The sequence below is a fragment of the Megalobrama amblycephala genome, linkage group LG4 (assembly GCF_018812025.1).
Source record: "Megalobrama amblycephala isolate DHTTF-2021 linkage group LG4, ASM1881202v1, whole genome shotgun sequence".
Taxonomy (NCBI): Eukaryota; Metazoa; Chordata; class Actinopteri; order Cypriniformes; family Xenocyprididae; genus Megalobrama; species Megalobrama amblycephala.
This window is the reverse complement of record NC_063047.1, coordinates 18787338-18803924: the sequence shown is the minus strand read 5'-3', so window position 1 is coordinate 18803924 and position 16587 is coordinate 18787338. Positions and strand designations below refer to the sequence as shown.

At 35.6% G+C, this 16587-nt stretch overlaps 1 protein-coding gene across 1 annotated transcript in view; it reads right to left on the bottom strand.

Moving 5' to 3' along the window:
• tnks1bp1 (tankyrase 1 binding protein 1) overlaps window positions 1-16587 on the bottom strand; it is a 39671-nt gene that overhangs the window by 9708 nt on the left and 13376 nt on the right. The window contains exon 4 of the mRNA XM_048188053.1: window positions 2231-2340. Within this exon, the coding sequence (XP_048044010.1) occupies window positions 2231-2340 (110 nt within the window). The remainder of the gene's footprint in view (window positions 1-2230; window positions 2341-16587) is intronic.

The following is a 16587-nucleotide window of genomic DNA, read 5'->3' as shown; positions in this document are numbered from 1 at the left end:
CATCTGTTGGAGTTTGTTGGATAGGTGTTGGCATTGGTTGGAGTCTGTTTTTACCAGACTGAACATGTTTAATCTGCGTTTGTTTGGTCGTCTGAGCATCCAACAAACGGCAACAAACTCTCGGTGCGTTACAAATGGGATATATCGCCCTCCGAAGGGCACTTCGGAGTGAAAACAATCATGGCCGCCATATTGAAGGGTCGTTCCAAACCGAAGTGTTCAAAACTGGCCACTTTAAAGGAATGAAGGATTTCGAAGGGTATAACTGATGGACACTTCGGACCCCCATGATCCTTTGCACAGTGAAGTTGTTTGTCGTCACAGAATGGGTACAGGAGGCTCGGAGTTCGATTTTACCTATACATGTATGTATAGTATTTTTCTATACTACTGTAATATTTATACAAGTTAGATTTAGTACATTATTATGGTCAAAACGACATTGTACTTCAACAAAAATACTTTACAGCTCCCTTTATCAGTCCATTCAAATGTTTCAAATACATAGACACAATATACATTATGGTGCGATAAACCAAAAATAAATAAATAAGCTAACGTTAAACAAAGGGCGCACCTTGCGCAATCTATCCTCCTTGATTGTCTCGTTAAGATGACGCAGAAGTCCGTTCCAAAAAAGGAGTATTTTTGACCTCTACACCCTTCATCCTTCGAAGCTCTCACTCTGGAGGGTAAACACTTTGAAGGGATTAGGGCATAGGGATGAGCCCTTCCAAATGGAACGCAGGGCCTGACGTAATCTGACCTGGCCACGAACCGTTGCCATGACGATGAGGCAAGTCCCCTGCAAAGACAGCTGTTTGATCGCGCCCGCGCCTCACGCGCACACAACAAAGCACTGGAAACGTGACATCGTAGCTTGTTCGTTATAAGAAATAAAATACAGTTAAAAAAAAAAAAAAAAAAAAAACATATAAAAGGAACAATAGTCCATAGTGCAATCCGTGCCATTCAGCAAGAGCACTGCTCCACTCCACCGAAAGAGAGAGGTAACGTACACCATGAGAGCAACGCAGGTTTACCTTCAGTTTCGTTGTATATTAATTAGTTTTGGCTTGTTTAGCTACATGGTTGTATATGACTATGGGTCACATAAATAAAAAGGGTCGCGCTAAAAAAAAAGTTTAAAACCCGGTGTATACGCTAATTTATTCAAACATCTCTCTACCGAACTACCTAGCTTAATTTGCAGAGGACGAAGAGAAAGCGCCCGTTTGATAGCCTAAATGAGCCAGTAGTAGAGAAATAATAACTTTTAAGAAATAATCTTTTTCGAGTAACGACCCCCAGCACTGTCGTCCTTGCTGGGGTGTGATGTGATTTGTGATTTGACGTGATTTGTGACGTGCAGGTGCGCTGGATCACGTACAACCCAATAGGGTGTCAGAATTGTATATGTTTATTCTCATCCAACCACAATCAAATTCACTCTATCCAGATGGCACGATTTATCTGGATAGTTTTTTTTTTTTCAAGCCGGAATGAAAACAAGGCGAAATGAAATAGGAGTAACGAGGCTATTTTTAAAATGTAAGGAGTAGAAAGTACAGATAATTGCGTGAAAATGTAAGGAGTAGAAGTAAAAAGTCGTCTGAAAAATAATAACTCCAGTAAAGTATAGATACCCGAAATTTCTACTTAAGTAAGGTAACGAAGTATTTGTACTTCGTTACTTGACACCTCTGACATTTACGCTATAACTATAAAAGGCTAATTTATGTCATTTAAATGTAAGCATGTAGATAAACAGCAGCATTTAACAAAATATGATATATGAATTACTACTGAATGATTACTCAGTGAATCCATTTTTTATATTGAAATGAATCAATCATCTAAACTAAACAATTTGCAGAAATGTTAGTTGAGGGCATTTCAGAAGACTTTGATTATTTTTACCTCAATAACTCGTTCGACCGTAAGACTTTGTACACCATATGTAAAAACGCAGACATTTTGTCACCCGACACCAGTGGAAATGAAAATAGCTTGTTACCGGAAAAGCAACATTGTTTTGAAAACAGCCGAGACTCTGACAATGTAAGTAGCATTGCTACTTTTAGTTTGGTACGTCACCAGAACTACTCTAATGCTGAAAACGTGGCATATGATAGACTCTGTTTGCAATCCTCAGATGTTCAAAAGACAACTGAAGGTTTGTTGCTGCAGTGAAGGTGATGAGATGAGTCATGTTATGGAAATGTCTTACTCATCAACTGTGTCGTTGTTTTCAGTCTGTTCGCCGGTTTCATCGATCAGATTCTCTGTGTCCAGTTCTGAAACTCCATCTTCCTCGGGTTCGCAGTCCTTCAACTGACCCTGAGAGCAAACAAAGACAGAAGTACTTCAGAATACAGTAAAGTTCTGCCAAAGACCAGCTTGTTGTCACATCACATGTTTAGTTGTGGATGCCGGTGTACCCACCAGGCTTTCTTAACTAGCTTAACCAGATCCACCAACTGATGAACAGCATGCCAAAACCAGAGCTGGTCTTCTCAAACCAGACTTAATTTAGTATTATGTATATACTATTATAGTTTTCAATAATATTCTGAATTAGCTTTTATTTTTATATTTTCAGTTTTCATTTTATTTTATTTTTTTATTAATGTAATGTTATGTATCTTTTTTAGTTTTGGTTTAAAAAAAAAATTCTTTAGGTTTAATCTATTTTTATTTCAGTTTTAGTTTTTATTGATTCCCAATTAATAATTTTAGTGCTTAAACTTGCAAATTTCAGTTTACGTTTTCATCTAATATTTTTATTTTGCTTTATTTAAGCTGTATTTCAATTAACCAACTTAAAAAAAAAATGTTTTAGTTAACGATAATAATCCTATCTCAAACGAGAGTTCATTTATATGAAGGACTTGTAAAGATACGGTACTATGAGGACATGTTTATTATCTTAAGCTGGATGATAAGACAAAATGAACAAACGAAGCACCAAATGAGTAAAGATTCCGTTTGGCAAGTAAAATGGTCAGCTGACTGGTGCAGTATTTTGAAATCGCAACACAACACATAGTTAAATCACATTTTAGGAATGATCAACCAAAAGCTACCTGAGCAATTCCAATCAAACATCCTATTAAAGAAGAATATCAGTGACCAAAATAAAAGTTTAAACAAAACACACACTAAATTTATTTACTAAAATAAAACTATTTTATTTATGTGCATGCTATGTGATTATTAACAGACATCAGAGAACCACAAACCTTTGATTGTGTTGTTAAATTATTGAAATATTATCTTAAAATCTCTAGATCAAAGCAGTTCAGCTGACAAAGAACTTTGAATTCAGAGGTCCAGATAAGAAGCCAAAAATCTAATTTGCTGTCATTTCAAAATTCCTGAACATTTACGGCATGACACATTCCTGGAAACAAGCCACCGAAATGAAACTGTGTACAACAAAACAATTGTAGCTCTCAATGTTATGATAGATGTCATTTTAGCAACTGGCTAGAATTTACATATATTGAAAACATACTGCGGCAAGTAAAAGAACAGAAAATGTCATTTTAATTACATAATGGAAATTTCTGGCTATATATATATATATATATATATATATATATATATATATATATATATATATGGCCAGAAATTTTTCAATTCACAGTCTATTGGCAGGAATGACAAATAGTTAACCTATAATTGTGTATCATGCAAAAGTGATTATTACAATGCAATACTCACAGTCAGCTAATACACACACACACACAGTTGTAAACATAAAAGTACTAACAACAATTCAAGCATACATGTTTTAATGAGCTGACAGGGTCACAGGGTCGAAACTGTCCTTTACGAACACAACAAACACAGAACAGATACTTTGAATTTTATGTCACTCTGCAGCTCAAAACATGTCAGCGTAAAACAATCGTTACTAGGAAACAAAACATTTCCTTGTAAACAGATTCTGTGTGAGCAAATGTCCATCACGAGACAATCCAGTACATATATGGTATAAATGACTTCTGGACTATATCTCTGATCAGAATATACAGATCTGATTCAATTCTCTTCTATACTGACCAGAGATGGATGCTCTTAAAGGTTCTGTGTGTAATGTTTTTAAAGGGATAGTTCACCCAAAAATGAAAATGATCCCATGGTTTACTCGCCCTCAAGCCATCCTTGGTGTATATATCTTCTTTCAGTCGAACACAATCGGAGTTATCTTAAAAAATATTCTGGCTTTTCCAAGCTTTATAATGGGAGTGAATTAAGCGTTGTATTTTGAAGTTAAAAAAAGTGCATCCATCCATCCATCCATCCATCCATCATAAAAGTTATCCATATGACTCCAGGGGGTTCTGAAGTGAAGCGATGCGTTATAAATATCTATATTTATAACTTCATAAACTAGAATCACTGGCTTGCGTATGTGAGTCGATTCCAGTGGAAGAAGCATAGAGGATATAGCAACACAAAACACCGGTCACGAATTATAAGTCTAAAATGAAAATTTTTAAAGACAAATGTGGGAGGAGCTTGAGTTTGGTACCCAGCCATATTTGTTTGAGGCGTCGACTCTCACCTAAGCTTACGCTATATGCCTACATCCTACGTCAGGGTCCCTGAGTGATCCCATTGGTTCAACAGACTTTTAATTTGTAGTATTTTTAGCGCCTGATTAGAATTCCTGCAAAATCACATTATGATTTATATTGTTTAAAATGTGTTATAATGACCATTAATGTCTTTTAAATTACATTATTCATATACTAGTATATAACTGAAGCTATAGGTTGTGAAATCAAACATTTCTCATTTTTACTTTTTTATTTTGCAATACATAGGCATTCATTTCATATTTCAAGCATGTTGTTTGTTCACTTGATGTAAACATCATACAATAGTGAAATAGGTTATAATAAGTCAAGACATCACAATAACAACTTTTGAATTACCGAAAGCTGGTGATTAAAGTTTATACAGTTATAAATATGGATATTTTTCCATCATTTCGCTTCAGAAGGCCTTTATTAACCTCCTGGAGTTGTATGGATTGCTTTTATGATGGATGGATGCACTTTTTTGGGCTTCAAAATATTGATTACTATTCACTCCCATTATAGAGCTTGGAAGAGCCAGGATATTTTTTTTTTTAATATAACTCTCATTGTGTTTGCCTGAAAGAAGATAATCATATACACCTAGAATGGCTTGAGGGTGAGTAAATCATGGGGTAAATTTCATTTTTGGGTGGACTATTCCTTTAATGTTTGAAGTAATGGAAACTGGGGGCAATTGTTTTACATTTTACTACAAATTCACCTATCATGCTTTGGTTTAAGAAACATATGTGCCAAAAGTGTCAAAGTATAATGACAAAGACTCTATCAAAATATAAATAACAGGGAATGGGGCCAATCGTACAACACTTGAAAAATAAGTGCTATTAATTCTTTTTATATAAATTTAGAGGCAATGATATAACAGCTTGAATACTTATTAATATTACTAGACAGTTTCATATGGTACCATTATTGGTACAACTGCATTGGACATCAGCCAAGGAAATAGCTTACCGTTTCAGCAGTCATCATTCATGTTAACACTTATCTAAAAAAAACCTAAAGATGAAATAGAAATTTGCTTGGATTAAAACAAGGCATCAAATCATCTGAATCATCTGAAAACAGTAAAAAGTTTTCAGCTTCTGCTTGAACCAATGAGTGGATTAGATTTAAAGGAGTACAGAAATGAATCGGCCAATGAACATGAAAATCTGATTAATATTGGAATTTGGTCATATTCCAATTACGTACCTCTATTAAAGTCACCACGAAATCAAAATTGACTATTCTTATTTTTTTATGGAATATTGTAGTGTTTATGAACGATTTATCCACATAATTTTCTTTAATTAATGTGCACTCATAATCTTTAATCAAAACATCTTCCCCTCCCTCTAGCAGCGTCATCTCTTCTCTTCTCTGATGATGTGTTTACTGACATGAGGGCGGGGCAACCTGTCACTCACATGAGATCCACCAATAGCAAACCACAACCATCCAATCAACAAAATCAAGTCCCGCCCTGCATTTTTTCTTGTTTGAGAAGCCATTTCACTCAGATATACGTCACAATAGGGAAGAAAAGACTATCGCAACTTCCATTTCATGCTGACTTTAAACACAATAAACCGTGTGCTGGTTTTTAGGAATCCAAATAAGACAACTGGAATTAACTAGAAAATTTTATCATGTAAAAACCTTATTTGTTATATTCTTAAAGGGGTGGTTGATTATGATTTCACTTTTTTAACTTTAGTTAGTGTGTAGACGCTCAAAGTTCAATGCAAAGAGGGATATTTTCTTTTAAAGAAATCGCTTTTTCAGGACTACAACAAACGGCTGGTAAGGACTACAACAAGCTTCTTCCTACAATAAGCTGACATAACTAACCCTAAAATTTACATAAACCCTGCCCCCAAGAACATACAACAAAGGGGGTGAGGCCATTGCAATGCATGTTATAAAAGCAAGACGGCAACATAAGTTATAACCGTAATTAAACTAAACTATACCTGTTCTATTGGAGCTGCTAACATGAGCTCTTGAAACTCCGCCCTCTTCTGGAAGCAGCTCATTTGCATTTAAAGTGATACACAAAAACAACAAATTTAACATGCTATAAAAATGATCTGTGGGGTATTTTGAGCTAAAAATTGACATACACACTTTGGGGACATCAGAGACTTGTTTTACGTCTTGTAAAAGAGACATTATATGACCCCTTTAAGCAATGAGATATTAATTTATATAAACTCATGTCCAAACACAAATGAACAGAAAAAAACGTCAAGAAATAGATTAATTTAGTTGACTACAATACTGTGCAGAATAAATGTTGCATACTGTATATGGCTTAAGAAGAATTTGCAAGTGCATCAGAAAAAGATGTGCATGTGAACAAGGTCAATGTGCAGCTTTAATGTGTGTATTTACTCACTAGGGAGAGGACTACATTTCTGCTCTACTGTTCTAGGAGCACTATTAGAGTCATCCTGTGATATTTTAGTAACAATCCATGAGTCATGCAGCAACTAATGACCTAAAACACACCATCAAAACCTCTTTCCAGAAATAACACAAACATTAAAAGATATAAAGCCATCTGCTAACATACTCATAGAGGCCTTACAATACCGTTCAAAAGTTTGAGGCCAGTTTGATTTTTTTTTTTATTTAAATATTTTTATTCAGCAAGGAAGCATTAAATTGATCAAAAAGACATTTATAATGTGTCAAAAGATTTCTATTTCAAATAAATGCTGGTCTTCTTTTGAACTTTATATTCAGTTTCCACACAAATATGAAGCAGCACAACTGTTTTCAATGTTGATAATAGTAAGAAATGTTTCTTGAACAGCAAATCAGCATATTAGAATGATTTCTGAAGGATCATGTGACACTGAAGACTGGAGAAATGATCACAGGAATAAATTACATTTTAAAATATAATCAAACACAAAACATGTACTTTACAAATTGTACAAATATTTCACAAAAATGACTGTTTTTACTGTATTTTTGATCAAAACACAGTCTTGGTGAGCAAAAGAGTCTTCTTTTAAAAACATTTAAAAATCTTATCAACCCCAAACTTTTGAATGGTAGTGTATGTCATCTAAAACCTCTATATATACACATGAGCACATCTGGATGGGTGCCAAATTAAGGTGGTCTGATTGAATTTTGTGAGTTTTGGGTGCACGGATCAAGACCTGTCATCATGACTGATAGAGATGCATGTAGAAGAACAGAAGACGCAGCATGAAAGGAAATTAAAAAAAGAGCAAATTAACAAGTGAGTAAAAACAAGCCTAGACAGCTCGAGATTCCGAGCAAAAATATTTCAAAACGCCTCACATCCTGTTTAAGAGTATTTGATGTGAACACACTGACTCATGCTTGTGCACTTTGCGCAATTTGCCCCTATTTGGGTGTGAGCAAAAACACAGCATTTTTGTGTGTGTCCCTTTAAATGCAAATGAGCTGCTGCTCCCGGCCCACTTTCCAGAAGAGCTTTAACAGCTCACGCTTCAGTTGCTCAACAACAACAAAGCTGGAGAATCTCACGCAGCCAAAATGAGGATTGTCAGTAACGGTGTTAGCATGTGCCCTCATGTTAATCTTTTGCACAAAATCCGTATGGACGCCCACTATACATAGCGTACCTGTTTGCCAAACAGAGCCATACATACCAGGCTAAAGTTTATGATTGCTATCAAATGCTGTGAATGGTCTAATATTTTTTCCAAAATATCGTTGGGACAGAAACGCTCCTTTTTTAGCATTGAGCTTGCCAGGGTCAACTTGCAGGCTATCCAAGCTAATGAGACTCTAAATAGTGTTCAGTGCTCGTCTGTGCAGCCAACGACAGAACAGTTAGCATGCTTTACTCCAACTTTTGCCATGGCGTTAGAATTGGCACACCGTTTTTGCTTGTGAAAACAAAATGGCGGCGCAGTGGGTGGGAATGTGCAGATTAAGGGTGGGTAATATTATAATAAAATCCCCTTTATAATGGCAGCCAGTCCCCGCTAAGAGGCTAAGTAGTCGGAATACATCCATGACATGTTTCGATGCAAACTCAAGAGGTTTTTAATTACAATATTGAAATTAACAGCAACATGTTGAATGAAGACGGTAAGATAACCAAATAAACCAAATAAAATGAAACAAACAAAACGAAACGCGTCATGGATGTATTCCCACTACTTAGCCTCTTAGCGGGTACTGGCTGCTGCTGCTATAATTTAGGTTGACCATATGTGCCATTTTCCCAGGACGTGTCCTGTCCAGGATTTGTAAATTGCCTAAAATGGCTTGAGCCTTTGCCTCTTTAATCGTGAAAGTGGTCATATCGATGTGCCCCCTGAACGCGATTTCTAAACGGAGGTCTGTGCAAGCCACTGTTCTTATTGACAGTCTTCATGCAGTGCATTAAAATGTTGTCCTATTTGCAATGCTTTGACTGTTCTCTGTAGATCTAGCCTTCTCACAAGCCACGATTGGTCGATTATGTATAATGCACGCTATTGGTAAAATAATTTTTTAATCATCACCTTCCGCAAATATGAAAACAAAACCAAAACTACATTTTATGCAATTTAGTAATCCTGGACAGGACGTGTCCTGGGAAAACTATGGCACATATGGTCACCCTACTATAATTAGTCAACAGAAAGTGAGCGTCCCAGCTACTCACCCCCTTCCTCCATGCTATCCACATGCAAACTAACAGGTAATATGCACCTATACAAAGTGACGTAACAAACTGGAAGTGACAATTTCAAAATAAAAGACATCAAACCGTATCTGGCACCTACACCCTTCCTACGTCACAAGGGGAGTGAAATATAAACGACTCGTTTTTTCACGTGCTTGCAAAGAAAGGCTTACCAAAACAAAGTTACTGGGTTGTCCTTTTTCACATTTTCTGGGTTGGTAGATGCACCAGGAACTACGGAAGAGGATTGGGGCCAAGCAATAATAAAAAAAATAAAACCATCTCAAGATTAAAGTTGTTAAATTTTGAGAAAAAACCTCATTAAATTTCGAGAAAAAAGTCGTTAAATTACGAGAAAACTTTTTTCTCTTAATTTAATGACTTTATTCTCATAATTTAATGAGTTTATTCTCAACATTTTATCTCGACTTTTTTCTTGAAATTTAACGACATTTTTCTCATAATTTAACGAATTTGTTCTCGTAATTTAACAACTTTTTTCTCTTAATTTAATGACTTTATTCTCAACATTTTATCTCGACTTTTTTCTCGAAATTTAACAACATTTGTCCTCATAATTTAACAAATTTGTTCTCATAATTTAACGACTTTTTTTCTCGAAATTTAACGAGTTTATTCTTAACATTTTATCTCGACTTTTTTCTTGAAATTTAACGAGTTTTTTCTCGTAATTTAACGAGTTTATTCTCAACATTTTATCTCGACTTTTTTCTCGAAATTTAACGAGTTTTTTCTCGTAATTTAACGAGTTTATTCTCAACATTTTATCTCGACTTTTTTCTTGAAATTTAATGAGTTTTTTCTCGTAATTTAACGAGTTTATTCTCAACATTTTATCTCGACTTTTCTTGAAATTTAACGAGTTTTTTCTCGTAATTTAATGAGTTTATTCTCAACATTTTATTTCGACTTTTTTCTCGAAATTTAACGAGTTTATTCTCAACATTTTATTTCGACTTTTTTCTCGAAATTTAACGATATTTTTCTCATAATTTAACGAATTTATTCTCAACATTTTATCTCGACTTTTTTCTTGAAATTTAACGACATTTTTCTCATAATTTATCGAATTTGTTCTCGTAATTTAACGACTTTTTTCTCGTAATTTAATGACTCTATTCTCAACATTTTATTTCGACTTTTTTCTCGAAATTTAACGAGTTTATTCTTAACATTTTATCTCGACTTTTTTCTTGAAATTTAACGAGTTTTTTCTCGAAATTTAAAAACTTTAATCTCGAGATGGTTTTATTTTTTTATTATTGCTTGGCCCTAATCCTCTTCCGTAGGAACCCGATTGTAGCATTTAAACACGGAAAAAGTTAGATTTTCATGATAATAATAATTTAATTTAATAAGAATAATTAAATTATTTTAAATTGCAATAATAATTAATATTAATAATTATAATAATAAAAAAATCATCATTTTGGCCTCAAGATCAAAACTTTCACAAAGAAAATTGCAACAGTGACTTTGCAAATAACCTTGAGCATGCAGTAAAAAAAAAAAAAAATCATGAATGTGTTGGAGACCTGTCACAATACCTTAAAAATACATTGGCTCATAAAGCAAGAGGGAGAAAGAGCAGGAGCAGAGTACACACACTCTTACATTATTCGAGTTTGAAGTCGTAGTGCGTTTGCGCAGGGAAAAACGCTGCCGGCTTTGCTGAGACAGATTCCGAAGGGACTGTCGACCACGAGAAGCAAAACTTCTCAGCGGTGAGATGGCCCTCTCAAACCTTCCCACTTGTTCTTCATCCTCTTCTACATCTATTACTCCGTCACGCTCCAGAGTGCCTGACATCAACTCCACCGCCTCTTGCAACGAGCGACGCATGTTGCCCATCCAACCCGACACTTGTGTCTGCACCTCGGAGAGTTTATTACCCAGGAACTGCATCTTGTTTTACCCCAAATGACAAAGTATGTTGGGAAAGTCAGTGGTATCTGGTGGAACGCGACTCTATCAGTGGGAATAAATCCCAGACATGAGGTCTAGGGGGCGTTATAGCCAAAACACACTGGCATCTCTGTAGGCATCTTGACCTGTAAACCAAACTGAGTTTATGCCGATCACAGAAAGCGCCTCAGGTTGTCTATCAATCCTTAACGCCCTTCCAGAACGTTCCTCCACAAAGCACACGTGTCAATCCATTCTGCGGTTGATCTCCTGTGAAATCTTCCTGTTTGGATGCAGTAGAAACACAAATGAGGGGAAAAAGTCTTCAGACATCCAATATTGAACTCCAGTGAGCACTTGTTCTTGTGCACTTCTCCCAGATCCCAATGGAAAAACATAGCAGTACTCCGGCAAACCCACCTCTTATGCTTGTTCCGCTGCAGGTATGAACAGGTACCGGAAACAGGCACAGCCCTCAAATGAGTGACAACATCCCAGCTCACAGAAACAGAGAGAAAGGGGGAAGGGAAAGTGGGAAAGCTGATCGAGGAAAATCATGTGTCACTGTATTTATAAATAATAAAATATAGAAGGACAGAAAGAGAATACAGGAAAGAGTTTTATGGGAACCTTTCTGTACCTGTGAACTTTGGAAGAGAAATACTAAACCACAGAATCCTTATGCAAACTACGGCTGAATCAGGTGCTTTGTACTTCACTGTGCATTAGTTTGACTATTTGTCATGACTAACAGGCTGTGTTTGTCTTATATAACCCATTACTTGTGTGTGCTGTACACACTAAAAATGCTGGGTAAAAAACAACCTAAGTTGGGTTTAAAATTGACAAACCCAGCAGTTGGGTTAAATGTTTGCCCAACGTGCTGGGCAGTTTTATTTAATACAACTATTGTTTAAAAATGACAATATGGCTGGCTTAAAATAAACCCAAAATAGGTTGGAAATTAAAAATCAGACACATAATTACTAGAGGCAACGATAATAATCAAAAGGCGAACATTCATTAATAAGCAAATAATAAATGTTTATTGTTTCATTATTATTCAGTAAACTTATTAATACATTTGAGCGCTGGGTTAAAACAACCCAATCGCTGGGTTTTTCAATTTTCAACCCAACTTGGGTTGTTTTTAACCCAGCATTTTTAGAGTAATACATGCTATCCATGGTTGGGACTTGGGAGATATCATTATGAAGCATGGTGTAAGTTTTCACTGTTACACTGATGATATTCAGCTCTATATTTTTTCACGCCCTGATGAAACATGAAATACACAAAATTAATGGAATGCATAGTTGATTTAAAAAACTGGATAATTAGAAATTTCCTGCTACTAATTCTGAAAAGAAAAAAAAAACAGAAGACCAAAGACATCTGCACATTATAAACTAGATTACTGTCTAACACTTGATGGATGTTCTGTCAAGTCTTTGTCTTCAGCTAGAACCCTGGATGTGCTCTTTGATACCAATCCTTCATTTGAAAGCCACATTTCTAGCATCTGTAAAACCGCATTTTTCAATCTTAAAAATATATATAAACTACGACATATGCTCTCACTGACAAATGCCGAGCAGTTCATGTGTTCATGACCCCAAGGACTTGTAATGCTTATTGTAATGATTATTGTAATGCTCTACTGGGTGGTTGTCCTGCACGCTTAATAAACAAACTACAGCTGGTCCAAAACGCAGCAGCTAGAGTTCTTACTAGAACCAGGAAGAATGATAATATTAGCCTGGTTCTGTCAACACTGCATTGGTTACCTATTAAACATTGCATACATTTTAAAATCTTGCTAATTTCTTATAAAGCACTAAATGGTTTAGCTCCCCAGTACTTGAGCGAGCTCTTAATGCATTATAGTCCTTCACGTCTATTACGATCTCAGAATTCAGGCCAGTTGATAATACCTAGAATATCAAAATCAACCGCAGACGGTAGATCCTTTTCCTATTTAGCAGCTAAACTCTGGAACAATTTTTAAATTTTTAAAAAACATTTTTAAACTGAATAAATGAGGTCAACCGGAACTGGGAACACTTCCCATAACATCTAATGTACTTGTTACATTGTAAGAAGAATGGCATCTACGCTAGTCTGTCTCTCTCGTCCTTTATCCTGAAGTTACTGTAGTCAGCCGGATCTGTGTCGCATCCAGATCAGATGGTGGACCTGCACCTGACCACATTTAACCACCAACCAATCACATAGGAATACACTAAACACTCAGGACAGCTAAAATAGTGTCAGTTTTGATTTCATGGCAACTTCAACATTTAAACTATAAACCCTTACGCTCAAAGTAATTAATTAGTTTGATTAGGACAAACTCAGATTAAACAAATTAGTTCAATCAAATGAACTTTTATGAGTATTTTGAATTTTTTTTTTTCTTTTGAGTTCACGGAACTGACATTCTAAGTAATCTGAATTGTTTCACTGTTTTGAACTTGTTTCTTTTAATTTAGACAAACTTAAATTTACCTAAAACTGGGCTATTTCCCAGCATGCTTTGCCATGGCACTGGAAAGGGAGAATAAATGCTAAAATTTTTGCGAGATTGATGTTAAGTTGGAGACTTAGTAGTGTTTCATGCTTTGCTATGCTAATTAAGAAAAGTACCCGAATCCTAGTATTCTACAACAAAAACAACACTCACCAGTCACACTACACTGAAGCATACTAAAGGATAGAATAGAAGAGTTCAGTAGTACAGCACAGGTAACTACAACACATCCTGACTCTAGGTAAACTGAACACTGTTCAACAGAAGTGAAATATAGACGTTTCCTCAGGCGAATAAAAACTTCTACAGAAACAGATTCACTTGACATTACTGAGAATCATACTTCATAACCATTTACTGCTGAACTGCTGAATGGCTTCTTTAGAATGGCATTTGATTAAATCCTTTCACAACAGCTTAAGAGGTGGAAAGTTAAAGTATACCACACTGAATTTCAAAGCAATCAAGGCCAGGAAGCAGGAAAACATCCTCTTATGTTTTAATATTACTTCACTAAGGAACTAATTTTCACCTGGCAGATGATAAAACAGTCAAATAAAATCCTATCAACCCTTGAAGAACTTAATAATATTCAGAATGCTTAATTAGCCAGAACACCCTAGGAACTGAACATTCTTATTTTTAAAAGAACAGATTTATTAAACAGTTAACAAGAGTAAATACACCAAAGGAGGAGATGGAGGTAAGTCAAAATTTCCATACATGCACACATTTTCTCTCCTTTTCCTTTTGTAAACCATTGCATGAACACTCAGTAAGACCCGAGCGAGTCTTAGAATACATTTACACGACAACGATGTACTAAAACGGAAAAGTTTTTTTCCGCGAAAATTACTTAAAACGCTGTATTCTGCTGCCAGGCCAGTAGTTGGCGATATCATTTGGTAAAGAAACACCAGGCACCACACATGAGGTCACCATTTTCACAAATTTGCATTTTTTACACTACAAACTTGCACTCTGAAAGCTGTTTTAAAAAGTTAACATTTTCAGGCCCCCAAAACACTGTTGTCGTGTAAATGAATGGCCAAAACACATAAAAAGTTTACAGTTTTTAGTTGAAAAAGGCCCCATATTAGATTCAAAGTGGCAAAATAAAATATTTAAATCATTCTGCATCACTGCAAATTTGCTATTTGTTTCAAACATTTTGAAGATTAAACTTCAGGATTATTTTTGACATGTTTTGCATATGAAAGGAATAAACGTCATGTAAATGATGCAAATCATTTACATGAAGATCGGAGAAGAAAAAATCCCCTGCCTGTAACCAAACATTTCACAATAATCAAATGCAAGTTCAACTCCCTAAACCATAATTAGTGCCGCTTACTAAACTCAAATTATAGCTCAAATCCAGTGTATCTCCAGGTGAAAGTAATGGCAACATTACTTTAAGGAAGTGATTATGTTGCTGTGATTAGATTGGTGCGGATGTAAACAGAATATTGTGAATGATGCAATTCTGATATAATTAGAGTAATCATAATCACAGTTAAACATGTGGAGTACTGCGGTTTGATTGCACTATACAGTGAGGCAAGTATACAATTTAATCACCAGGCAATATTTTGCATTTGAAGCAGCAACAAACAGGCCTACTGCATTTGAATTGAACATTTTGTGTTGCTGTGTACAAGAGAATAGCGACAAAATGACTGTAAAACAACTATATTTCTTAGTGAATAATTAGAATAATGACATGTAAACATAATTGAAGGGGTTCCCCATGTCATATAGACATCCTAATAATAATAAAATATGGATTAATTGCAATAATCAATCATAACATATTGGTGTACTGTACATATAATCAAAGCCAATGTCTGTATAATCTGATGCAAAATGTTACTGTACAGTTTGACAGTGGATAGGTGTCGTTTGAAAATTCCATAAGCCTGACTCAAAGACAAACGTCATGTAAGAATAAACACATCTATACCCACACACACACACACACCCAACACAAAACCATCGACTGCGGTGACATCACTCTATGCCGTCATAAGACACCATTGGGAAATTCCAACATGACAATCAATGGAAACAAAGGCCCTGCCCTGAAGAAGCTGGTCAACCCCACAAGAGGAACAGCAACAGAGCAAGCTTTCTATTACCCTGCCTGTAAACTCAGTGCAGATTATAGGCCAGATTTACTAAACAGGGCAAATAAGCGTGAGAGCGCAGTTCCAAAAAAAGCACAGATGTGAGTGAAAACTTCTGCTCGTGATCTACTGAGGACGCGCAAATTAAAGAACGCAGATGCAGCCGGATCATTTCAATAATGACCAACGCAATCAAGAGCAGCCCAAACTAGCGCCTGGTTTTTGGGGTGATAAATAATGCCGCAAATACCAGTAAATTGACTAGCGCAAACCTTAGTAAATCACCCTGCATGATTCATTTAAAGACCCCCTGTGGTGAAAATCAAGTTTTTAATGTTGTTTATATGTCTATGTGGTGTTTTTAATATGATTTAAGACAAACCATGTGCAAATTCATAAGTCAACACCATTGCTGAGTATTTTCTCTTTAAAACGGCAGTTATGTAAAGATGCTTTGAAATCACTGGCAACCAAACTACCTTGTAACCAATCACGTCAACGTATCAGCGGGCTTTAGCATATCATTAACTATGAGCGCTCTGAAGCAGGAGAGTCTCAAGAGAATATATCCTGGTATATTTTTCTATTGATATAAAAAATCGGCAAGATTTAGCAATATAACGGGTGTATGATGTATGTTAAGATATTACGATTAACTATATGTCTCTCTCCACTGATGTTAATGTGTTCAAATCGTTTCTAAGGATACTGATTGCTAGAAGGCAGCTG